The sequence below is a fragment of the Phragmites australis genome, chromosome 10, assembly GCF_958298935.1.
Source record: "Phragmites australis chromosome 10, lpPhrAust1.1, whole genome shotgun sequence".
Classification (NCBI taxonomy): Eukaryota; Viridiplantae; Streptophyta; class Magnoliopsida; order Poales; family Poaceae; genus Phragmites; species Phragmites australis.
This window is the reverse complement of record NC_084930.1, coordinates 31,495,635-31,522,605: the sequence shown is the minus strand read 5'-3', so window position 1 is coordinate 31,522,605 and position 26,971 is coordinate 31,495,635. Positions and strand designations below refer to the sequence as shown.

The following is a 26,971-nucleotide window of genomic DNA, read 5'->3' as shown; positions in this document are numbered from 1 at the left end:
ACCTTGAACACGTGATGTGACCAAGAGAAGTCACATTTCCCTTTTGCATGCTTGATGAGGTACTCGTTCTCCTTTTCAGGATCAACATCCATATGGGATGTTGTGTTTTTATCTATGTTCTCCTGTACTCTTGGTATACCTTCCTAGTGTACACCTAGTTTAATTGCTCATCATACGGCGCTAGGCAAGGCCTGATATTTTCTGCCTATTTTTTTCAAAAAAAAAAAGTTAGATTGCGATCAGATGTTACACTAGTGGAAAATTTGTTGTAGATGATATCACAACAAACATTTGAATATGAGAAGTAACTACCCTACATGTTGAGAAGTAACTAGTATACATAAAACACTAGTGGAAACCCACTAGTGGAAACCCACTAGTGACTCGGGCACTAGTGGAGTAGTAATCCATATGTGTTAGCAGTAACATGTAAAAGAACTTATTTTTATTACCTGTGAGTAGTGGGTCTCCCCTGCTTCCATGTGGTCCACAAGTTGAATGGCTTCAGGCATCTTTTTGGCAAACATGTGCAGCAATATTGTTTTGTTCACAAATCTATCCTTTAGTACTCTGTTGGTGCTTTCGCTCCTTTGTGTGGACGTCATTCTCTCGCAGTAGAGACCCTTGAAGTATATTGTAATCCACATCTTCCTCTTCTCCCACAATGATTTGATTGCTGGGTATTCAGTTATGGCGTACTCCTGCATTGTTTCTACCATGCTGGTTCAAATTCAGTTGGTGATAGCGGGAAGTTGAATAGACCTTCAACCTTCTCTCTTAGACCTTTGTGCACAATGTATAGCTTGTCGAGGTCATTTTGCCAAGGCCTTAGCACATGAAACCTGCAATACCTATGTTGTGTCTTGTCAAAAACCTTTGGTATTGATAATTTCATCGTAGGATCCTCATCTACAAAATAGCATTTTGTTGTAATCAGAGTTGCAACTCTGGCATGAGGAATCTTAATCACATAGTAGGGGGGAGATGGGAATGCACCTGTTAGCAACACATGGGGTTGATGTCCATGCATGCAGTTCCTGAATGTTGTGAAGAACCAAACAAAAGAATCTGATGACTCATCATGTATGAGCGCTTGACCGAAGATAATATTTTGTAGCTGATGGTTTGATCCGACAAACAATGTCAGCGGCATGTTTTTGTTGTTTGTTCTGTGCGTCGTGTCAAATGTGATGGCATCCCCAAAATCTTTGCATTCTCCCTTTGGCTTGCGTGGCTCCAGAAGATGTTCTGAATGACTTCAGTCTTGGGGTGAATCATTACATCCCAATAGAAATACTCATTATTTGTTTTGCATTCGTTGAAGAAGGCAATGAGCTTTGGGATATCGTCTTCTCTTTCTTGCCCGAGTGTAGGACCGAGGAGGCCGACTAGAAGGGGGTGAATAGGTGGTTCTAAAAACTATCTATCAATTTAACCGATAAAGATGCGGAATTAAAATGATCAGTTACAATACATATAAAACCTCCAAACTCTATATCTCAACAAAGTGACAAATTCTATGTCTATATCAATGTTTATAACATAGAGTGACATGTAAGCAATTATGATTCTAGGAATATAAATTGCATAAGGTAAATTGAATGGAAGTATATATCACAACATAGAAGTAAATAGCACGGGAGATGACACCCGAAGTTTATCTCGTGGTATCGGTAATTTGCCGATCACCCCTAATCCATATTGAGGTGGGTTGAATCCTTTAACCGCTCCTCTATTAAGTATGCAATTCTCACCACGAGAAGAGGCACTCCACAAGCAATTTGATCTTGAGCCGATTAATCCAATGAACCACTCACTACCTCGATTTCACTAGAGTTACATTTTACCTCTCCGGCAAGACATGCACAAAGCCTCTCACAATCACCATCGTGGCTCCTTCACAAGGTTCTTTGAATGGCTCAACAGCGCAACCACCTCCAAGCCGTCTAGGAGGTGGCAACCTCCAAGAGTGACAAGCCAAGACGAACCCAAGTCTCACCAAATTCCTAAAGCTCAATCACTAATGCAAATGCACTTGATTCTTGCCTCACAACCCTCTCTATGGGCAACACATGCACAAATGTGTGGGGAGAACTTTTCTTAGCTCAAGTATGCTAAATGGGGGCAGCAGCTCTTTCCCAAGCCATTGGACACGGGGTATTTATAGGTCACAACCCGAAATGTAGCCGTTACCCAAAGTCTAACTTCTCTGCGCATCTAGTGATCAGACCGCAATACAACTGGCAGTCAGACCGCCACTAGACAAACGGCTCTAAAACTAGCCGTTACTGACTTTTTAGGCCTCTACCGATCAGATCAGCCCTCTTAGTAGTCAGGCCGCGAGCCTCGAACAGAGGTCCAAAACACTATGTTCTCTAGTGGTCAAATTGGCAACATCTAGCTGTCAGACTGGCCACCTTGGCAGTCAAACCGCCACCCATTCCAGAGAGATGAAAGTTCTCTGCAAGTTCCAGGAGTCTGACTGCCCACCTTGGCGGTCAGACCATCACCCTAGCGGTTAGACCAGTTTTTTCCGGTCAGACCGCCACTCCTTGACCAGCACAACAAACACTCTACGAAAAGCTTATTCACAGGACTACACATCCCAACTGATTTCTTAATCTCAAACACATTAGATCAAATCTAAAACATAGTCCAAAGATCCACCATAATGAAAACTACATGAACCTTAAACTTTTGCAAAACAAATTTGCAACCTAAAGGTTCCATGCGACTAAGGGTTAATGCATTCACTATATCAACTTGCAAACCACCTTTGCAAACTATAGCATCCTACCAAAGAGAGTATTCACATGCAAGATTGAGCTTATCAACACATGGTAAAACTCAAGCAATTGTCAAGACCCCTCTTAATAGTATGACATTTATCCTATCAATCCGATCATTTTTTCTCTAATCATCATTGACTGGCAAAAGAAAATGCCCTACATTTTATAACTTTGCCTTGATCTAGCCATCCTGCCAGACTTGATGAACACATCATCCGAGTCTCGATGCTTCTTCTAGGCTTGTCATCAACTCTTCCCATCTCAATCCTCTCTTGATCAAGCTTGATGAAGTTCACTTGATTGCTTCCATACGTCAAGTTTGGAAGATTTGTCTTTTCACATCATCTTCATCCGGTTCACCACCAAGGCATGAACTACAAGCATCAAGCACACAAGTTGTTCACTAAGCTTGTCTCGATCTTTCTCTTCCAACTCGGCACATTGAATATCTCAATTCAATATTTGCCTTCATATGGAACATAACCCCAACTTACTCTCAAGCAAATAGCACATGGGTTAGTCCATAAAACTCAATTGATAATTTCATAACTTCAGTTACTTGCTCCTTCAATTACTTTATCTTCACAAATAACTTTGATCTTCATGCTTATTGTCAATATTCTTAAGACCATCCTCAAACTTCGAGATCTCTTCCTCTCTAGCTTCTTCTTCTTCACATGAGCATCACTTAAAGCCCATTGAACTCCATGCATATCTTTTAATCTCATGGTATTCCTCAACTAATTCATACTTTATCACTTATGCATCTCCTATGGAATATCTGATGAGGACATCACTCTTTCGGATACACACACACCGAGTATTCCTCCAACAATAGGTCCATTAACACGAGCTCGTGCACGTCAACTAAATCATGAGGTGAGCTCGTTCCTTAGTGTTCCTTTATATTTTGATGAGGATGGGATGCTACTGAATAATTGTGATGTATTGTTACTTAGGAACACGGGAGAAGAACAGCAAGGACGCCCAAGCCAAGGTGGAGGTCCAATCAAGTTCGAGTCCGTTTCGGAGTCCAGGACCAGCCTGCACTAAAATCGTCGCCCAGGACGCATACGGACTCCGTTTTCGACGTTCTACACATGGTTGGAAAGCTAAGGAGATAAGCTTTCCAACGGGACTGGTCCCATGTCCAAATTCTTTCTGAGTCAACGGGAATCGTCGAAACAAGTGGACGTCCAGAATCTGTCAGGGTGCTGCGCCACCATCTTTTGGGCCGTTGTGCCGTGTATCGTGTTGGAGTCCATTAGGGACGCGTCCAGGGGTCCTTGGCCGACCCTAGTCTTTTATATACAGTAGCCGCCGCCCTAATTAGAGTTAGGTTTTGCTTAGATATTGATCTACACACAGTTGTGAGATTTTCGCTCTTGTTCCGAACCGACTAGGCCGCCGTAAGTGTTTGTGGAACCCCGACTTCAAGTGCTTGAATTCAATTTGCAATATTTCAGATTGCATCTTCTACGTTCTTGCTTGTGTTCTCGGTATGCTTGCAGGGATTGAGCCTTCTTGGCGAGGTCAACCGCGTGACACGGTTGATAACCATCGGAGCTGTGGTGTAGTGATTGCAAGGGAGACGATCTGTTCGGGTCGAAGCCTTTGGATCATCAACGTCGAGTTCTTCACCCACCGACTTATCGCTACCTATCGGAAGATCAAGCCAACATTGCTCATCAATATCCTACAAATAATTCTCAACATAATTGTTAGTCCATAGGTATTATCACAACTTACCCGCGCATTACCTAAAGCTCATTCATCTTGATGCATTTCTCTTGATCACATTACATTCCTCAATGAATCCATGCTCAATCCATCATGCATTACCTATGGAAATAACCTACTAACAATTCTCAACACAATTGTTGGTCCGTAGGTATTATCATTAATTATCAAAACTACACTCATAGGTTAGATGCACCTTCACCGAGGAACTCTACTTTGTTGTTGGTTGCAAAAAGTCAAGTGTTAGCACTGCAAATACATCATAGTTGTAACTGGTGTTCAGATGAAATTGCAACTACAATGATAATCATGGTTTTTCATATCAATAATCAAAACAGTAATATGACAATAACTTGTAATCAGTTAATCAGAATAGTAATATGACATTAACATGTAATCAGTTGTAATGGTAACTATTAAACAAGAAATCTCAAATATGATGACAAGCATATGTCCAGGACAGTAACCACATATATGATGCAGGAGTAATTTGTAGCAAACTACCTGTTCTTTAGATCCCTCTCAGTAAATAGCTAGTTTTGACGACCTCACTATAATTCTGACATCACATTCATTGTTGTCTGGTGCTGCACTTAGTTCCGCACCATGATATTCATTAGGTTCAATAGTGCAGGGTCTTTCCTCTTATGTGCATGCATATAGCGTGTCATCCACAACGAGAGGAATAGTGGATGGTTGTGTTCCAGCACAACATGGTTTGTATACCAGAATTGTTCCTTTTTGTTCAGCTTCACTTTTACCTCAGCTTTGCAACCACATTGCATTGATGTCTTTTCAGTTTGACGGTCCTCATCTTTTTCATAATCTTCACTTTCTTGGGTACCATAATGTCCTTGCCTGCTACATACATAAAAGCATACTTGAGCCTGTGTCTGATACTTACAGACATTAAACCCAGCCAGGATTGCATAGTCATAGTAGAAGTTGTATGCTTCTTTTGGATCATCAAATCTTAGTCCCTCTTTCGGCACGAATCATCCAACACCAATGAGTCCTAGATTCACACAAGGCTTAGTAATCAAGAGTCATAACCAGATAATAGGATTTAGCGTAATTCATATAGAAACACAATTATAGTTCATTTTCATGGTCTAGATAGAAAAAACTGACATACTCCCCTAATCGTAACTGGGTGAAATAGTAGATCATAACTTGGGTGTAATCAACATGCATTGTTCATGTTATAGCAATCGCAACCAGGGTGTGTTCGAAACAGCAACCAGCAAGTACAGTAATCGCAATTGATCAAAATTTGTAGGCAACAAGAGTAATAAATCGAAACTACCATATGCACGCAATCTTAACACACCACGGGGGACCTTGTAATCAATTGCAACTAGTGAGTATAGCAATAGTAACTACAAAGCATAAGAGATCGCAACCGGGGACTTGCATGGACGTATCTCTTATCCACTTTAGGTGTCACCATGGCGCTTGGAGAAATTACAATTGGGGGCGTCATTAGCGATTTTTGAAACAAAGGATCCAAGACTGGGAGGCAAGGACATGGAGGCGGTACCGATGTGATAAGAATAGAGGAAGTTGTTGTTGATCTTGCTGGATACGTGGTCGTCGTTGTTGTAGTAGTTGCGATAGGTGATGGATTTGGCGCAAAGCCCCCGAAATCGATCAAATCATGCAGACTTGATAGTGTTGGCGCAGACAGAGTCATGAAACCCACCACGGTTCAAGGTCATGGCACCATAGTTGTGACGGGATGGCGTCGAATTCGGTGGATTCTGGTGGCCACCGGGGTGAAGTCGCCACTCTGCGACGAACCTGTCTGGAGGACCACGGGCAGGTTTGTTGGGGGATCAGGATCAAGGCATCTGGTCCATGATTTTTGTAGGGAGCTACGAGGAGGAAGCTAGATCAGGAGTCGGTCACTGGCTCTGCGCGCGGGAGCAAGGTGGGGTTGGGTCAGGGATGGCGCGCGAAATCGAAGGGACATGGTAGGGGATGGTGCGGTCGGGGAGGGCTCGATCGGGTGCCTCGGCGCACTGGCAGCTCTATCTATGCCTAGGTGCAAAATAGACTTACCGTATATATATATACACACACACACACTACACCTAAGGTGTATAATACTATTCTACACCTAAACCGAACCCAACCAACCATGCACCCCCATCCCCACCCAACCGGACCGAACCAACCCACTTGCATCCCAATCGAACCTCCCCCGTGGAGCCCATAGCCTGACGCGCCCCGCCAAACCGTCCCCAACTAATTAAACCCGCACCCAAGAGGCTCAACCGCTTCATGCATGCGACCACGCTCCCTATCCTGGTCACCTTCATGTGCTTCTGCTTTGATGTAGGTTCCCCATTCTGGACCACACGCCACCGGCACGCCTCTACTTCCAAGTAGGACAACAAGCTCGTCGCACCTTCCCTCTACTCCCAAGAAGGCCAGCAACCCCCTATTCTCTTCGTTCTTACGCCCTAGATATGCCCTGCGGATCACCCCCACCATCATGATCTATTGTTGTCATAGGATCTTTATGGCATGGGCACTGGTTAAAGTTTGATGAAGTTGTCTTTAAGTCATTATTAATAGGAGTCTCCTTCACTACCACCACCTCGATCCACCCCTTGGGTGCCCATATAGCATGCCTCCTTTGGCTCGACGGCTACAAATCATCGGCAATCTTGGACATCGATGTCGATTTTGCCTCTATGCAAGCCTTGTGTTTTCAATTCAAGGCTTCCATCTGCTACACTTCTTGCACCACATGTCACCATTCCGCTGCTACTATGCTCCATGGATTCGTCTCTAAAAATCATAGAGTATTTGATTATTGAACTAGAAAATGGGAAGTATTGAACCCGGGTAGAGGCTTTTACTGAAGCTCAAAATTTGATGTCACAATACTCTTGAGAAAATCAGTAAAAATGATGAAATAATGAATTATGAATACTGGAAGAAGGAAGTATTTAGTTGTATACTGAAATAGACACCATTGACACTTAATGAAAGGATGAAATAATGGATCGTTCGAGAAAAGATGAACTACTGGACACTTAATGAAAGGATGAACTATGAATGCGAAGGTCATGGCAGCTTGCTTGAATTCCTAACTCGACTATTGAATCATGAAATGTTGAACTACTGAAGCTGAAGGATTAACTACTCATATCTAAAAGCATGTAACTACCGGTACAAATTGCTATGATTTGGATGTGACTGCCGGTATAAATTGCTACAACTCAAATCTACTGAACCTTTGGACGTAGTACTACTGAACAAGTTAACTATGACTTGGATGCTCAAAATTTATACTAAGTGTAGAAAATTGCTATGACTCGAAACTACTGAACAATGAAAAAATGAACTACTAACATGGCACAAAGAAGAATGATGCCTACCAAAACATGACCTAGAATATACTGAATGAATTTGCTATGGCTTGGATGCTAGACATTTTATCTAATTTTCAAAAATTGCTATGATTTGGAACAATTGACGATTACTGATGAATTATTGAAACCTAGACAAATGGACTACTAATGAATTACTGAACTACTTAACCACAAAAGCATGAACTACTGATGCAATTTTTCTATGAATTGGATGTTGCAACACTACTGAAGTAGATGTCTTAGGTATCCAAATCATAGTGAATTCCTTCAGTAGTATAATTTTTATCATTTAGTAGTTTTGTGTAATATATTTCAGTTGCATCTATTTGTGTGAGAATCATGTGTAACATGGGGTCTTCTTCGGTAAACAAACATGGTTCTCATTAACTGGATCCTTTTCCAATACTATGAAGTAGCCAGTACACTAGTTTGGTTACTTTACAATATGGAGCTAAAACATTCAACATATCAAAACAGTGCTACAAGAGCCCTTCAATTTGCACCGGCCTGTTCTCCTAGAAATTAGCCAACATCCTCATGTCAATTTCTTCTTTTGTGCACCATATTCTCTTAGAAGTTAGAACTATGCCGAAATAGCACTACAATCCTGCACTCCTGCTGCATGGTCGGGTCGCCCATGTATCATTGAATGGCTAAGTCACTGGTTATCCCTGAATCATTGTCGACAGGTGAGTTGCAAGTAGATTTTATTGATTGATCGCGAAAAACACAGTTAAAATTTAGAGCAAAATCGGAATTGAACCATTAGAAACATGAATCCACAAAAATGGCAAACCCTCAATAACACAAGATTGGGGATACCTTTGATTGGCCTTCAATAGTGCGATGTCTCTGGGAAGGAGATCCACTGTCCTGCACCACCTTCAGGAAGGAAGTCTGCCACCGGGATCCCATCCTGCACATCAGTCGAGAAGGAAATATGCAACGGGGCTCCCATCCTACATAGCCACTGGGAAGGAGATCCACCATCGGGCACCCATCCAGCACCGCCGCCGAGCTCGTCAGAGTTGGGATCGGGGTCCGGAGGCAACTGCGGCCGGGAAGGGGAGGGATCTCACCGGAGATGGCATTAGGTTCACTAAAGGAAGCTGCGGCTAGGAAAGGGTGCAACTGGGTTAGACACGGGGGGAGTTGGTTGGGTCAAACCTAATTAAATTGGTTCGTTGGTTGGGTTGGGCACACAGGGGAGGGAGTGGGCATGTTGTCTTGTTGGTGGGTTCGGTTGGATCTAGATGGTTGGGTTATATATACTATAGTGCACCTAGGGGTACTATAGTTCACTCTTGCGTCACCTCCAGTTACACTAAAAAACTGTCAGTTACGACTAAGAAAATAATCAGTTACAACTAAGATAATAGTCAGTTACAATGGCACAGATAGTTGAGTTACGATCACATGACAAAAGGTATATAATTACAACTAGAGAAGGTATTCGAGTTACGACCATATATATTTGTAGTAACTTACCTATCCCGTGGATCGCAACTATACTATTTTTAGGATCGTAACTGGGGGTTGTACGCAGAGGTGAACAAGTTACGATCACATGACAAAAAATACATAATTATGACTAGAGAAGGTATTCGAGTTATGACCATATATATTTGTAGTAACTGACATATCTTGTGGATCGCAACTATACTGCTTGTATGATTGTAACTAGGGGTATACACAGAGGTGAACTATGTTGCTCCTAGGCATATATATATGCGCATACACGGTAGTGCTATTCTACACCTAGGAATCCCTCCCGACCCAGCCCACCCGCGCCACACAGCCCACCGTCCTAGCCCGCCCACTCGCAACCAGGCGCACCACATTATTTTGTTCAGTGACTCACGGCCACTGAACAAACTACCGATACTACTAGTAATTACTGACAACTACTAACACTACTGACACAAACTACTGAACAATTTTACTATGACCTGAAACTACTAAATATTGAACTGTTGATGACTATTGAATAACTATAAATAACTTTTCTATGATTTAAAACTACTAAACAACTACTGACATAACTACTGAACAAAACTACTGAAGCATCCAAACCATATAAAATTTTACTACTAAGCACTACTGAACTACTAAACTATTGAGTGCTACTGGACTAATAACTATTGAATACTATTGTGCAATTACAAGGATGCTACTGAACTACTGTATACTACTAGACTACTAAAATTACTGGACATATGCGGGCGCGGACAAGCGGGCATGAGACACGTGGCACGTGGGCATGCGGGCGCTTGAGGAGAGCGGGCGCCGCTGGCGCGCGATACATAAGGCCCAACAGGTGTAGAACAGCACAACAGAGCCTCCACAACCGGCTCACCCTAGCCGGCCCAACCGTGCCTCGCGCCTGCTCACCTCACGCCCACGCGCCACATGTCCCATGCCCGTCTAGTAGTTTTAGTAGTTCTGTAGCAGCAATATAGTTTCTTAGTCGTGTTCAATAGTTAGTAGTCTAGTAGCACTGAGTAGTTTAGTGGTCTAGTAGTGCTCAGTAGAGAAATTTACTACGATTTGGATGCTTCAATAGTTTTATTCAGTAGTTATGTCAATTGTTGTTCAGTAGTTTTAAATCATAGAAAAATTATTCACTAGTGGTTCAGTAGTCGTCAGTAGTTTAATATTCAGTAGTTCTAAGTTATAATAAAATTATTTAATAGTTTATGTGAGTAGTGTCAGTAGTTATCAGTAGTTACCAGTAGTATCAATAGTTTGTTCAGTGATGTGACTTAGAACTATTGGACAACTACTTATAACTACTAATATTACTGAATAACTACTAAACAAAAAACTATTGTGACTTGAAACTACTGAACAATTACTGACACTATTGAATAATAATTACTAAAAAACTACTAAAGCTATTGTACAACTATTGAACAACTACTGAACTACTAAACACTACTTAATAACTACTGGACAACTACTGAACTACTGAGCGACAACTACTAGACAACTAGCGACACCTACTAGGAGGGCACATGGTGCGGGGCAGGTGCGGCTGGCGCGCCACATGGCGCACGATGGCGTGCTTTGGTTGCGAGCGGGCGGGTTGTTGTGGCGCGGGTGGGCTGGAACGGACAGGGTCACTAGGTGTAGAATAGTACTATCATGTGTATATACGTAAATATTATATACACACATATAATATCATACTAATTCACACCTGATCGTACTGATACATCTTATACTAATATCATGAAGCCTTTTGCTTTCTGACTAAGAACATGTATAGTAGTCCAGTGCTCAAGCATGGTCTCAGGTCAAAACCCCACAAGGATAATAAAATTCATAAGGCAGCAATCTTTCTTGATCGCAACTGCATTACCAATATGTCGATCGCTTTCTGAATTCTGATATAGCCAAGCTGACAAAAAAAAACAAGTAGGCGTGCAAATTAAAAGGCCTAACTGATCTCCATGACAAGAACATGGAAGTTCCTATCAAATCACGAACAACATTAAACTAGTACAATGTTCGTGGTGAAGAGAGCACGCACCGTCATCAGATGCTTCGAACAGTGCCGACTTCGTTAGTGAATGGCAGAGCTCCAACTTAACTCAAGAGCATTTTCTCTTCCTACGGCTATTGGAGTCCGACATGTTTGCAACACAGATTAATCGAGTGCCTTCTCCAATGCAGAATTAACAACTCAAAGAATTAGCACTAGCTAGTTCTTAGTAGGCGACTCCCAACCATGCATCCAATAACCTAATTCATGGTGGCAAGAGACGATCGATCAAATCCACCACCAAGAAAACAGCAGCACCAAATCGATGATGCTTCCTGGTGTGTGTGTGTGTGTGTGTGCACTAATGAAATATAATCCTAATAAATTCGATGTTTATTCAATTCGAGAACAGCGAGTCCTTGGTCGAGAGCGACCGGCGGCCGCAGTGCCTGGCGAGGTCCTCCTTGAGCAATGTGATCTCGTGGCAGACGTCGGCCATGGCGGGCCGCAGCGCCGGCGAGTGCTGCGTGCACACCAGCCCGAGCTCGATCAGCTCGACGACCGCCACGTCGGCTGCCGCCTGCAGCTCGCGCTCCCTCCACGGCGCGTGCGCGACGATGGCCGCGACGTCGTGCGGGTAGTGCCGCCTGACCCAGTCGTGCAGCGTGAGCCCCTCGTGGAAGATCACGTCCGTTGGCCTCTTCCCTGTGATCAGTTCAAGAAGCATCACGCCGAAGCTGTACACGTCGCCCTGCGTCGATGGATGCCCTCCTAATCCATACTCTAATCAAAACAAAACAATTAATAGCAATCAGTCATATAGGATTAATACATAATAATACATCATCATGTGAAAGATTAGAAGTGACATAAGTCTACTATATGCTAATTTTGTGCAGAGCCTAGCTAGGAGTAATTAAGCATGCAAATGCATGTATATATATATGCATATGTTACCGGTATCATCGTATACACGTGTGGGCGTACGTACCAGGTGCGATGTACCCAACTGAGCCTTGCAATAGTCCGGTGATGGAGTTGCACGGCGCAGACTCGTCGCTCGTTCTGCTGGCTTCCCCGACGCCGCAGGCGAGGAGCCGCGCGATGCCGAAGTCCGATATCACGGCGCGCATCCCCTCGTCGAGGAGGACATTGCTCGGCTTGAGGTCGCAGTGCACGACACTGACCGGCGCGTAGTGGTGCAAGTAGGCCATCCCCTCGGCGACGTCGCTCACGATGCCCATGATCTGGCCGAAGTCCAGGCCGCCGCCGAGCTCACCGTCATTGTCGCCGTGCGGGTAGAGGTGGTCCTCGAGGCTGCCGTTTGGCATCAGCGGCAGCACGAGCGCGTTGAAGCTGGCCGTGCTGCAGGTGGTGATCACCCTGACGAGGTTCTTGTGCCGTGTCTGCCTGAGCACCTCGCACTCCCTCTTGAAGCTGCCGGAGACCTCGCCGCCGCCCTTCGGGTCGAGCACCTTCACGGCAATGCGCGTGCCGTCTCGGAGCGTTCCCTCGTAGACGCGCCCGAAGCTGCCGGCGCCGATCAGGCACGCCTGGACGAAACCGCCGGTTGCCTCGGAGAGCTCCCGGTACGATATCCTTGGGTGCTCCCTCTCCGCCTGGTCGTCGACGTCGACGAGGCGCATGGACTGGCGCCCTGACCGCTTCGCCCTCGCGGTCACCATGGACCGGCACCCGACCGCGCATAGCAGGAGGGACACCGCAACGACGATGCCAACGACGGCAGGGAAAAGTGTGCGACGGCGGCGCGCGCGCTTCGGTTCGCAGATGGCAATGCCGGGAACATGGCCGCAAAGGTTGGGGTTGCCTCGGAACGCCTCCACCGAGAGGTTTGCGAGCACACCGGCGTCCGGCACCATACCAGAGAAGTTGTTGTACGAGAAGTTAGCCTCCCGGAGCGAGGTGGACACCTGCAGGGACTCGGGCAGGGGTCCGGAGAGCACATTGCGCGACACGTCGAGCACCTGCAGGAACGGCAGCGCCGTGACGGACGCCGGGAGCGCGCCCCCCAGCGCGTTGACGGAGAAGTTGAGGTACTCGAGCGCGACGCAGCTACCGAGCTGCGACGGGATCGTACCGGCAAGCTTGTTCGCCGACAGGTCGAGCGCCAGGATCATGTTCATCTTGCTGAGCTCGAGAGGGAGAGGCCCCTCTAGGTGATTGTTCGAGAGGTTCAGGTACAGCTTGAGGCTGCTCAGGGAGGCGACATACGCAGGGATCGGGCCTTGCAGGCCATTATAGGATAGGTCCAAGATTTCCAAGTTCAGGCAGTCTCCGAGGCTGGGAGGAATGGCACCGGAGAGCTGGTTGTGGTGCAGCATTAGCCGCCTGAGCTGCGTGAGGTTGGAGAACGTGTCCGGGATCGCTCCGGCGAGCCGGTTGCTGGACAGGTCGACGAGGCCGAGGTGCGGGATGTCGCCGATGGATCGGGGGATCTCGCCCGAGAGGAGGTTGTTCGAGAGGTACAGCCGCTCAAGCCGCCGCATGCGCGACATGTCGGGCGGGATGGAGCCGTTGAGCAGGTTGTTGGAGAGGTTGAGGTAGGTGAGGTTGACGAGGCCGGAAATGTTGGGCGGGATGGAGCCTGAGATGGCGTTGCCCTCGAGGTGGAGTTGCCGGAGGCCACGCGGGAGCTCGCCGACGAACAGCGGAAGCTGCCCGCCGAGGTCGTTCCCGGCGAGCTCGAGCTCCTGCATGCGAGTGCAGTTCCTCAGGGAACGGAAGAAAGGGCCCAGGTCGGTGTTGCCGCCATGGCTGGAGAGGTTGTTGTACGAGAGGTAGAGGTACTGGAGCCGCGGCAACCTGTCGAACATCTGCGACGGCAGCTCGCCGGCGAGGTAATTCGACTCGAAGTCTATCCATTCAAGCATGGAGGAGTTGGCCAGCGCCGGCGGGATCGCACCGGACAGATCGTTCGACCAGAGGAGGATGTACCGGAGGCTGGGAAGGCGACACTCGTCGGCGTAGGGGATGTCGCTGGCGAGGGAGTTGTTGGCGAGGTCCAGGTACTGCAACGCGGAGCAGTTGCAGAAGAGCGTTTCCGGGATGCCGCCAGAGAGCCGGTTGCCGCTGAGGTCAAGGAAGTAGAGCTTCTGGAGGAGCCCGAGGCCGGCGGGGATCGCGCCCTCGAGGAGGTTGTTCGTCAAGCTCAGCTGCGTCAGCATTGACAGTGCGCTCAACTCCGGTGGGATAGCGCCGGCGAAAGCATTGCTCGACAGATCAAGCACGTTGACGAAAGCCAACCGCCCCAGGGCCGGCGAGATCACGCCACAGATCCCCTTTCCACTAAGCACCAGCTGCGTGACACGCCGTCTGCCAGGGCCGCCACACATGACACCCGTCCAATTGCAAAACTCCGGCGAGCGGCCCCAGTCCGCGAGGGCGCCGCCGGGGTCTGCCGAGACGTTGGAGAGGAACGTGAGGAGTGCGGACCGGTCATCGTCGATCACTGGTGGTGGTGCGGTAGCTGCTGCCGCGACAACGATCGGCACGAGGCCGACATGAAAGATGATGATTGGGATGAGCAATTTGGCCATTAGGGCCGAAAGGGCTGTGGCAACCAGGTGGATGTGGTGATCATTGATAGTAACGTCTGCTACAATGCCGTGGTTTTATGGGGAGAAGGAGAAGGAGAAGGGAAAGGAGTAGTAGCTGGAGAAGATACGAGGAAGCGAAAGGCGGGAAGGTGGCTGCCTAACTGCAGTTGAAACTTGAAAGGTTGTGGCAGCTTTGGCGCCAAATGTTTGACTTTGGATAAGAGGTGTGTGCATGCGCATGGTTTGGTGATTGATCATTTGATAGCTCACCTGGAGAATTCACAGATGTCCCATGAATGTCAAATACAGATTAGTTTTGTTTATCATTGAACCCACGTGTCCGATTATTGCAAGCCTAGTTCTCCCCGCAACTCCATGGATATTACAGGAGTAAACGTCCAGACTAAAGTCTTTATTCATGTTACGTTACGTATATGGACTCATGGTTATGATCAGGAGCAGACCCAACCCAAAAAAACCTTTGCAACTTCACAAAAAAGACCAAGTCTATTGAAGTATGTTGAAAAACAAGAATTTAAGCGGGGTATGTGCCCTGCTGGGTCTGTCTATGGTTATAATACCATCAGATTCACATGGCTACGAGCGACTAACGTCGTTTAGGTTACTGAAACCGAAAGATAAGAGATATGTTTACCATAAAACCTATCGCAACGAACTTTGAGCTTTCTTAATAAAGTTGGGCGATAGCCTTTTATCTAAAGGGAACTATCACAATATTACCTCAATTGACTCATGGCGCCCACCTCCCTTTCAAACAAACCCCTAATCAAGTTGACGCTTATGAATCTTTGTCTATTTCAGTGTGAAACCATATTAGCCCATTCAACCGCATGCGCAATCTTACACAAACCAATAGTCGACCTGACGGCTTCAAGGAGTCCCGCACGAGTGTTAAAGTGTGTGCATGATCATCATCTGTGGATGAGGAGTCGGATTTGGGTGGGATTAAACCTTAACACGCGTGCCACTAGAAGCGATAAAACTATGGTTTTCAGCCAGGAGAAAGTCAGTCATATCCTGCTAGTGTACGGTGCGTTTCCATCTCCATTTATGCTTTGCTACGTCATGTGTGGCAAGTGATGTGTGTATTGCGGTGTGATGTGGCGGCCCGTTGCCATGAGCTGCATGCATGCATGCTGGTGCGGTTGGGGAGGCTTGCCTGCCCCGACGGTGACTTGGACGCGACATGCAAAGAGGCTACCGACCATGAGATCAGAGGATCAGAAGCCGAAAGCTACGAGCCACTTCAACTCTGCAGCGAAGTCGCATGCATGCCGTGATCCCTCGAAGCACCCACAGCAAGGTGACAAGGGAAGCTGTCACGTGTAAGGAAGGCCTTTGCACGTGTCGGACCGTCGAGGAAATGGCCAGCATGCCAAAGCGTGGTGAAAGGGGCCTAATGAGTGGTTATAGGTCAAGGTACAATCACACATTCACACCACAAATCTACTAACCTGAGGGCATCCAACGCCGTCCATACCGCTCTTCATGGATCATCCAGCTTGATGATTGAGCCTCACCCGTTCCACAGTTTCACATTCGCATTCACAAATCTGCACCAATTCCTTCCAATGCGTTAAGTGGCAAAGCACATGTTAAGTCTATAGGAGGGATTGGTGTTGAGTCCACAAGGTGAACGATATTTACAGAGGCCAGAAAACGATCGAGGAAAAGTTACTTAGTGGAAGGTGAATTGGTCACGGAGATGTGAAGATGAAACTTGCATTCCATTGCTTGTTAGAATGACAGCAACAAGCATAGGGAAATATCTTAGCTTGTAGCAAAATGCAGTCAGAAAATGGACAGCCAAGACTCAATAGAAGAAATTACAACTACCGTGTTAGCTGTCACAATGCTGAAAGCATAGCGACTGTAGAGAAGCCGCAAAAGAGGCAGCGTCTCGGGTAACCTACCTCAAGGAGGGAGACGTGGGTACTGGTTTCTTCCATCTAAAAATGAATGGGTGGAGGCGAAAGAATTTCATTCACTCGCTACACACTCAACATAAATCGCCTCTTCCTATGAAGACAAAGCTATAGCGAAAATGGTCATATTAGGTTATGATTGTGATTTTGGTGATTAATGATAATATAGTCATTGGAACTAACATGTTTGTCAAGAATATATGTTAGTAGGTCTCATGGATACAATACATAAAGAAGCCACCGAAACCGAGACAAAGTTTGGTTAAATTAGAAAAAGTTATAGGAGAAATGATTTCACCGGATGGTCCGGTGTTTATATGGTTGAACACACCGGAGCATTGTGTCCAGAGGTATTTGACCTCACCAGATGATCCGGTGCTCAGAGGATGATACACACCAGAGCATTTCCACCAGAGAAGGTTGCAGCTATTGAAGATCAAATGTCAACACGCCGGAAGGTCCGGTGATGAAGAGAAGTGCACCGGACAATACACCGGATAATAAACAGTGCAAAGACGAAGAAGAAGAAGACCCCCATTGTCGGAGGGTGAACTCCTAAAGCAGGGATCCGGAGGGACCCCCTTTGAGATTTGGCCGAGGGGATGATTCTGAATCTGTTTTGCAGGTGAAATAAATGGGCGTAAATGTGATGGCAGGTGGAATGGAATGATCGGATGCCGAGTGCAGTAAATGCACTGGAGGGATTTTTAGACAGGTTCGAGCCGCACTGAGCGTAATACCCTACTCTTGTGTGTATGCTATAAATACCCTGAGAATGTCTCTAAGAGAAGTTACTGGTTACAAGAATATTTGTCTATCCTAGAGCTTCGGGCTCCTTATTCTTCGGTGATCTCAGCTTCTGTGCTTGTACTAGACCTCTGTCTTCTTCCTCGGCTTCCTTTCCTCCAATTTCTGTTCCTTTTTTTTTTCTCCAGGGAGCCCAACCTGCCTTAAATAAGGGAGGGCACGAGTTCCAAGGCACCATAAATGGAAAGCACCCATCATGGGCTGCTGCGCGAAGTGACGGGGAGGGTTGAAAACGCGCCCCCGTCTGATCTCGTTCGTCATGATGCCGTTCTGCAATGGGCGCCGCGAAGAGGGCCCACCGGGTAGCCACTGAGCAGCCCACCGTGCCCGTTCGGTCAGAGCGGGTCTGACACAGCAGGGCGGCAGGCGGGGCGTTTTGGGCTTCGCGATGTTATCCCGAGGCGCGCCGAATGACGCGGGATGGGACCCGTGCATTAAATGTCCCCACGCCTCCCTGTCAAGCCGTGGCAGGGACTGACAGCAAGCGTGACAGGGGCAGTTGGAAATGACAGGCCACGCGCCCTCTTAAATGCAGCATCGGGCCTTTCACTGGTTGACACCTCACCGCTGGACCTCTGTGGGGGCCACCGGCGAAGGACTTCTGAGGCTGTCGGGGACCCGAGTGCTCGGGGGTCACTGCTCACAGCCCCGAGCACTCTCTCCCGGATATGCCCTTTCTTGGTCCTCGGGGAACCGAGTGCTCAGGAGCCACTGTTCACGGCCCCGAGCACTCTCTCCTGGAATTGACTGTTCGGGTCCTCGGGGAACCGAGTGCTCGGGGGCCAATGTTCACGGCCCCAAGCACTCTCTCCCGGAACTAACTTCCTTGGGTCCTCGGGGTACTCAGGTGCTCGGGGGTCACTGTTCGCAGCCCCGAGGACACCCTTCTCGGTACTCGGTTTTTCTGGTCTTCGGGGGACTTGGGTGCTCGGGGGCCACTGTTCACGGCCCCGAGCACTCTCTTCTCGGCACTTGGTCTTCTCGGATCATCGGGGAACTCGGGTACTCGGGGACCACTGTTCATGGCGCCGAGCACCCTCTCCCGGGACTTAGTCTTCTCGTACCTCGCGGAGATGATCCCCGCGGGAGGGCGCCACGTGGCAAACTGCTGATCTGGCCTCGGGACTCGGGGACCCCTGGTTCCTGTGTCACCGACACCCATCAAATAGTCCGGTGATTGATTTGAACATACCGGAGGAATGCACCAGAGTATTGTTGACAAATGGGAGAGTGCAGTGACCTCACCGGAAGGTCCGGTGCTATGAAGTCCGGAGCATATTTTTCAGAGAGGGTTGCATTGCCTCGGCTGGCTAAGGATAACGCACTGGATGGTCCGTGATGAAGTGATATGCACCGGAGAATACACTGGAGCAATTTACACAGAGAAAATGTTAGCTCGGATGACTAAGGTATACTCACCGAAAATTCTGGTGATGAAGATGGAGTATACACAGGAGTATCCGGTGTTCACAGAGGTTTGAGTGGTGTTTCAATGGCTAGTTTATGAGAGTGTACTCACCGAATGATCCGGTGTTAGTACTACTATTCTCGCCGGATCATCCGGTGTTAACAGCTTTTTGAAGCCATTGGGTTAACGGCTAGTGAGCGAGTTTGATGCTATAAATACCCCTCCACTCAGTCATTTGAGCGTGCTGGAGTCCAGAGAAGTTCATATACACCTGAGAAGACATCCAAGCTACCAAAGTGTTTAAAGTGACCATCCAAAGCGATTAAGCACAAGATTAGTGAGTGATTAGTGCTTATAGGCCTAGAGAGTGAGTTGCTTGGTGATTGCTACCTAGAGAGTGGATTAAGGAGTGATCCAACAGTGTACCTCTTGGTACGCCGGCACCTTGGAGTCTTGGTGATTCGCCAGCAAGCTTGTTGACCCTCCGACTTGGTGTGGAGTGGCGGCGAGGCGATTGTGCGGGGACAAGGAGACCCTTACCTTTGTGGCTCAAGCTCTGAAGTGATCACGGCGGCGAGGAACCGGAAGAGAGGCTAGTGGTGAGACCTTGCCTTGGTGACTCGGTGACTTATCCGGGTGGAGACTTTGTCTTTGTGACTCGGTGGCTCAAAAGTCGTGACCGGTTACCGACCTGGAGCATATTCTTTGTGGAGCTCCAACGTGGACTAGGGGTGGCATTGATACCACGGGAAAAAATCCTTGTGCCGAGTTTGCTCTCTCTATCTTATTTACGTTTCTGTATTTACTTACTTGCAATTTACCTTCTTAGATAGGTTGCAAGCGCTTTGATCGGTAGAGTAGACACACTAGATAAACCTAGAGCACATTTAGATAGAAATTGATATAGGTTTATCTTATGTTATTTTTGAAGCCAAAATAGTTTTTAAGTGTCCTAATTCACCCCCCCCCCCTCTTTAGGACGTCACCGATCCCTCACAAAGGCAACAGATCTCTACCACCATTTTGTGGAGCTTTTAGGCACCAAGTGACGACAAACTCTCTCCATTAACTGGAACCTCCTCCAACTCCCACGGGTTGATGATCTAGACCTTGAGGCGGCCTTCAGTGAGGAAGAAGTCTGGAAAGTTATTCTTGCACTACCGGCAGAAAAGTCCCCTGGACCTGATGGTTTCACCGGGACCTTTTACAAAGCCTCCTGGCCCATCATAAAGGATGATGTGATGGCAGTCTTCCAATGCATCCACAATTGCTCGGCGCAGGCCTTTGGAATACTAAACACCGTTAGAATCTCCTTGATTCCAAAGAAGGAGGCCCCCACCACTGCAAATGACTTTAGGCCAATCAATTTGATTCATTCCTTTGCCAAATTACTAGGCAATCAGATTGTCTAAGCATATTGGTTCCCTTATCTCTTGCTCGCAGAGCACCTTCATTAAGGGTAGATGCATTTAGGACAACTTTTTACTGGTGCGAAACCGAGCTAGGGCCTATCATCGCACCAGGACCCCCTCCTTAATGTTAAAGCTAGGCATTGCAAAAGCTTTTGACTTAGTTTCTTGGAAATACCTCCTAAAACTTCTGCATGCAAGGGGTCTTGGCGCGCGTTGGCATGACTAGATAGCCATCACACTAGCTACCTCGTCTTCCTCCATTCTTCTAAATGGAGTTCCAGGGCAGTTTCTGATGCACAAGCATGGTCTGTGTTAGGGTGATCCGTTGTCACCTTACCTCTTCATCCTGACAATTGATTTGCTACAGCAAATCTTGGATTTAGCAACTGAGGTCGGGAGATTGTCCTGTCTACAAGAACGCTTGACTTGCCTCTGCCTCTCCTTATATGCGGATGGCACAGTCCTTTTCCTCAAGTCGGTGGGGCGCGAGCGTGCAACCGTATTCGCTATCCTATGGGAGTTTAGAGAATCCACCGGACTACATGTTGTCGGTGTATTAAATAAAGGGGTACCCTGGCAAACGGGCCTCGTGAGGGATATAACGGCCAGAGGCGTATATTTCCTAAAACTGGTCGCTCGCGCAACCAGGGTATGGTTTCTGCGACCAGTACAAGGCATATGCGACAAGTCTCCCTGCGTCATCGCATAAACCCGCGACCGACCTCACTGGTCGCAGGATAGGATCTGACACAACCTGTTCAATCCCATTTATTGACATCCACTCAAGTGTTTTCCTTCTCCAGGCGCCAACTCCAGTGGATGAAGTCATGGACAGCGCAGAGGGCATTGTCCCGTCTCGTAGCATTAAATGCTACGGAATGAGACTTTTGCAAGTCAACACGGTGCCGCACGATGGATGAGATGTTGTCAGCAGGCCGATCAAGCAAGTGGTCGAGGATGACACAGAGGGGCATTGTTCCATCCCGTAGCATTAAATGCTGTGGAGTGGGACTTTGCAGACCAGCATAGTGGCGCACGGTGATGGGATATACTGAGCCCTCCGAGCAAGTGGACATGCCTGGTCCTCCGTAATGATGGCTTGAGTTAGATATTAGGATGAGCAGGATCTTCTGTTTGGACCCACATGTAAGTTCTTCACCTTCCTACTATATAAAGGGATGAAGACTTCGTTTGTAGAAAAAGACAGATTAAGTCTGCTAACCAACTAGAACTACCTTTGTAACCAATTGAGATCCTCCATAACACAATACACAGGACATAGAGCTATTATCCTTCGGGAGGCCTAAACCTGTATAACTCCCTGTGTCCCTGAGTCCATCGTACGCGCACACATCAATTCTTGAAACGTCGTTCACGCACCCGCTGTCCAGCATACCTCAAAATCATCATCAGAGACTAACCCTTGACATTTGGCACGCCAGGTAGAGGGCGCGTTTTTGTCGTTTCATCAAGTTTGAAAAGCTTGATCAGGTTACCCATGGCCAGATCCATGACAACTGTTGAGTCCCATTCCGAGGACCCCGGCCATCATGAGGTATTCATCATGGGGTACCACCCGGATGAACCTGGTGTACTCTAGGCATGGGACACCAAGACAGAGTCCGGGAGCTCTCAGACCCAATGTGAGGTCTGCATGACGGACCATGCAGCAGGGGGAGCTGGAGGCCCTCACGTCCCAAGCACCGGTGGCGAACCCCGGCTATACGCCCAGAGGGAAACCAGTCTGGTGTCGGACAGGTAGGTGCTTCAGGACAGCCCTCGCATCCCCAGCGCCGTGCCGAGGAGCCCATGCACAGGGTGTAGTCTATAGTGGCGTCATCGCCTATGCCATCTATCGCCCAAACGTCGGGGGCTCCCTCCCTCGCGACTTACCACTGCTCTGTGCCCAGCGTCTCGACTACGAGACCATGACGCCGGCGTAGAACCTACAGACCCTGTGAGTGCTCCTCAGCCACTCACTAGTACTTATACCGGAGGGCTCACCTGTGGCACCGTGGCTGCATGATCTCGCCCTCCTGGCCAAGACCGCCCGATGCCAGACCACATCAACATGCACCGCGCCCATCGCAAAGGCCGATGAGGGTCACGGTTGCCAAGGGTCATGGCAGGGCCCATGATGGAATAGGTCTCGTGCTCCCTCAACCATAGGGGGTACTCATGGACCACTGCCACGTCGGGACAGCCGACCTCTGACCTGCGTGACTCTCTGCGCCAACGTGACCTTTGTGGCGTGATCCAGAGCAAGGTGGCCACTAGGGAGCAGGAGGACCGAGCTAGGCGGGAGCAGGAAAGGGACAAGCAGACCTACCACACGCTTTCCCTTGCAGTGAAGCATTGAACGGCTCCACCCCGTCGCTGGGACCCCGAGACTGCCGTCTCTCCCCTCGGGCATGTGCCGTTGCCCAACAATGAGTGGCTCCCCGTTACAGGACATGGTGCAACACCCTATCCGCCAGGTTACAGGAGGTGCGTTGGTTGGACAAGTTCCTGCAAATCTACACCAATATGGTGCAGGCTGTGGGAGGCCATGAGAAGGTCATGGCCAACTACTTCCCTACAGCCTTGACCGGTTCGCCCGGTCCTAGCTGATGAACCTCTCCCACGGGTCGGTTCACTCCTGGGAGGACCTGTGCGACCAGTTCATCGTCAACTTCCAAGAGACCTACGCCCAACTAGGGGTTGAGGACGACCTATATCAGGTCCGGCAGCGACAAGGAGAGTTGCTATGAGACTTCATATGGCGTTTCACCGAACGCCGGAACACTATTCTAAGGATCACGGGAGAGTCTGTGATCATAGCGTTCAAGCTGTGGGTCAAAGACCAGAAAATGGTCGAGAAGCTAGCCACCCGGAAAATCCGAAGCACAACCGAGCTCTTCGAGCTCACGGACAAGTGAGCGTAGGCCGCCGAGACCCGAGAGCGTCAAATCGGCACCATGCTGCGACCTGCTTCTAACCAGCCCGCCTCTTCCAAAGGGGTCAACTAGAAGGACAAGAAGAGCAAGCGCAAGGCTGGACCTCTTAAGGTCTTGGTGGTCGAGAAAACTGACCTAACACGCTGGCGCTTTGAGAAGAAAGATGGGAAAAAGGGTCGGAGCTACTGCCCGATCCACCGTACAAACGCCCACGACCTGACCTAGTGCAAAGTCGTTTGAGACACCATCGACTAGGAGCTCAGGGAGCGCAAGCACAAGCACGGCAAGGACAATGAAGACAAGGCCACCCCTGACCAGTCAGCACTAGGATACCAGCATGCCGATCACATGGTCCACCACATCTTTGGAGGTGCCGTGACATATTCTTCTAACACGGAATACCAGTCGATGATCCGGGAGGTGTGGGCGACCGCATCAGACCCAAGCCCGCGCTTGAAGTGGTCTGAGGTCCCGCTCACTTTCAGCCATGCCAACCACCCCACGTGCGTTAGACTCCCTAGTCGCTACCCTATCGGGGTCGAACCCACAGTGTAGAACATCCGGTTGGGCCATGTACTCATCGACGGGGGGAGCTCAATCAATCTCCTCTTCACCGACGCGCTGGATGCCCTATAGATTCTGAGGAGCTCGTTGAGGTCATCTCCACCCTTCTTCGGGATCACCCCGGGCTCCTCAGCTAAACCGCTAGGGAAAATCGAGTTGTCCGTTACCTTTGGCTCACTAGACAACTTCAAAACCGAAAGGGTCCTGTTCAATGTGGCTGACTTTGGGACCACGTATAATGTGATCCTCAGACGACCAGCGATGGCCCGGTTTATGGCCATTGCCCACTACGCATACCAAGTGATCAAAATCCCTGGGCCAACAGGGGCCATCACCATTGTTGGCAACGCCAAAATGGCCCTGTACCGTGACAAGAAGAGCCTCGACATGGTCGAGCTAACTCCCGGGTCGCAGCTCGTGACCGCTGAACCTAGTGGGTGACTGGTAAAGGTTCATGTCATCGCCAGCCCAGACGATCAGCTCAAGATAGTGAGCCTAGACGACACCGACCCAACCAAGTCGGTCCAGATAGGGCCCCAGTGATGTGATCGAGCACAAGTTGTCTATGTGACCATATGCGCGACCAGTAAATCAAAAAGCGCGTCAATTCATAGCCAACCGGAAGGAAGCACTTCGTCAGGGGATCGACAAGCTCCTGGAAGCAAGCTTCATCCGTGAGGTGCAGTACTCAAAATGGCTAGCTAACCCAGTCATGGTCTGGAAGCATAATGGCAAGTGGAGAATGTGCGTCGACTTCACCGACCTTAACAAGGCGTGCCCAAAAGACCTTTTTCCTCTTCCCCGAATTGACCAGCTAGTTGACTCAACGACCGGCAGTGATCTATTATGTTTCTTAGATACTCGATCGGGGTACCATCAGATTAGTATGTTTAGGGAAGATGAGGAAAAGACAGCTTCTCTTACACCCTTTGGGGTATTTTGCTATGTAAAAATGTCTTTTGGCTTAAAAAGCGTCGGTGCCACTTACCAGCGGTGTATTCAACTCGTTCTCCGACCACAGCTCAAAAGAAACGTCGAGGCATACATGGACGATGTGGTCATCAAAAGCAGGACCAAGACAGACCTGGTCGCAGACTTTCAAGAAACATTCAACAATCTCTGAAAGTACCGCATGAAGCTGAACCCGGAGAAATGTATGTTCGGGTTTCCGTCAGGGAAGTTGCTCGAATTTCTCGTGTCTCATCGAGGGATAGAGGTGAATCCTAACAAGATTAGGGTCATCGACCAGATGAGATCCCCGGGCAGGTTAAAGGAGGTTCAAAAACTAATAGGATGCATTGCTGCTCTGAGCAGGTTTATCTCAAGGCTAGAGGAGAAGGGACTGCTGCTCTTCAAACTCCTGAAGAAAAATGACCACTTCTAATGGACGCCGGAGGCAGAGGCGGCATTCCAAGAGCTCAAAAGGTACCTCTCCTCCCCTCCCATACTGACCGCGACTTGACCCGACGAAGACCTTTTGCTCTATGTTACCTTAACACCACCGGTCGCGAGCGCGGTCCTGGTCATTGAGCAAGAAGGTCTCCAGCGACCAGTGTATTACGTCAGTGAGGTCCTGTACGACGTGAAGGCTCGGTACCCACAGGCTCAGAAACTACTATATGCCATCCTAATGGCCTCTCGCAAGCTCAGACACTACTTTTAGGCTCACAGAATTAAGATGATTTCCTCGTTCCCAATTAGGAAAATTCTCTATAATAGAGATGCGACAGGAAGAACAGCAAAGTGGGTAGTAGAGCTCAGGGGATTTGATCTCCAGTTCATCCCCCGAACGTCTATCAAGTCCCAGGCGATGGTCGATTTTGTAGCCGAGTGGTCGTCCTTCGAGCCCGAGCAGGTGCAGCGACCAGAGGCATACGAACACTAGACCATGCACTTAGACATATCGTTCACACTAAAGGGAGCCAAGGCTAGAGCGGTTCTAACCTCACCTACCGGCGACATCCTTAGGTACGTAGTTCAATTATATTTTCCAGCCACTAATAACACTATTGAATATGAGGGCCTCTTGTCCGGAATACGAGCAGCCTTCACATTTGGGATTAAATGACTATGGGCGATAGGGGACTCGCTACTAGTTGTGAACCAGGTGCAAAAGGAGTTTCAGTGCTCTCACCCAACAATGGCAGCATACCTTGCTAAAGTGAGAGGACTAGAGCGACGCTTCGTCGGCTTTGAGGACAACTTCCTAACCGATGAGTTAACCCATCTAGCTTCTTCTTGTGGACCTGTCCCAGTCGAAGTCTTTGAAGAAAGACTCTCACGACCATCCACCGCTATCTCGGGCCAAGGTGAAGGGGATGCTCCGCTCGAAAACAGAGCACCCGAGGCAACACCTTTGGAGGCAACGCCTCCTTCAGTGTCGTCGACCTCGGGCGGCCATCATATGGTCGCACCCTGGTCGGAAAAGCGTTCCGGCAACGATTCTATTGGCACACTGCCCTCCAGGATGCCTGCGAGCTACTGAAATGGTGCGAGTCGTGTTAGTAACATGACCGAAATACCAACCTACCAGCCCAAACACTGTAAACTATACCACTCTCTTTGCCTTTCGCTGTCTGGGGGCTCGATATCATGGGACCGTTCCTTAAAGCCCCAAGAAGTTTTGAGTTCCTGTTCGTGGCAATCGACAAATTCACTAAGTTGATCGAGGCCAAGCCCGTCAGGAAGATCACCGCCACAATAGCGATTAAGTTCATACGAGGGCTGATAGTGCGGTTTGGCAGTCCAAACCGTATAATCACAGACAACAAAACTCAGTTCGCCAATAGTGCTTTTCAAAACTACTGCGAATAGATCGGGACCAAAGTTTGCTATGGGTTTGTGGCTCACCCCCAAAGCAACGGACAGGTCAAAAAGGGTGAATGGGATGATACTGTAAGGGTTCAAAACTCAGGTCTTTGACCAACTTAAAAGCTATTCAAGAT

At 48.4% G+C, this 26,971-nt stretch overlaps 1 protein-coding gene across 1 annotated transcript; it reads right to left on the bottom strand.

Annotated features, from left to right (window-relative positions):
- Nucleotides 1-11,354: 11,354 nt before the first annotated feature.
- On the bottom strand, nt 11,355-15,278 carry LOC133931391 (putative leucine-rich repeat receptor-like serine/threonine-protein kinase At2g24130). The gene is made up of 2 exons (XM_062378264.1): nt 12,388-15,278; nt 11,355-12,179 (listed from the first exon to the last, which is right to left on the bottom strand). The coding sequence occupies exons 1-2, from the start codon at nt 14,951-14,953 to the stop codon at nt 11,794-11,796; spliced, it is 2,952 nt and encodes a 983-aa protein (XP_062234248.1). The 5' UTR covers nt 14,954-15,278; the 3' UTR covers nt 11,355-11,793.
- Between the last annotated feature and the right edge of the window lie 11,693 nt (nt 15,279-26,971).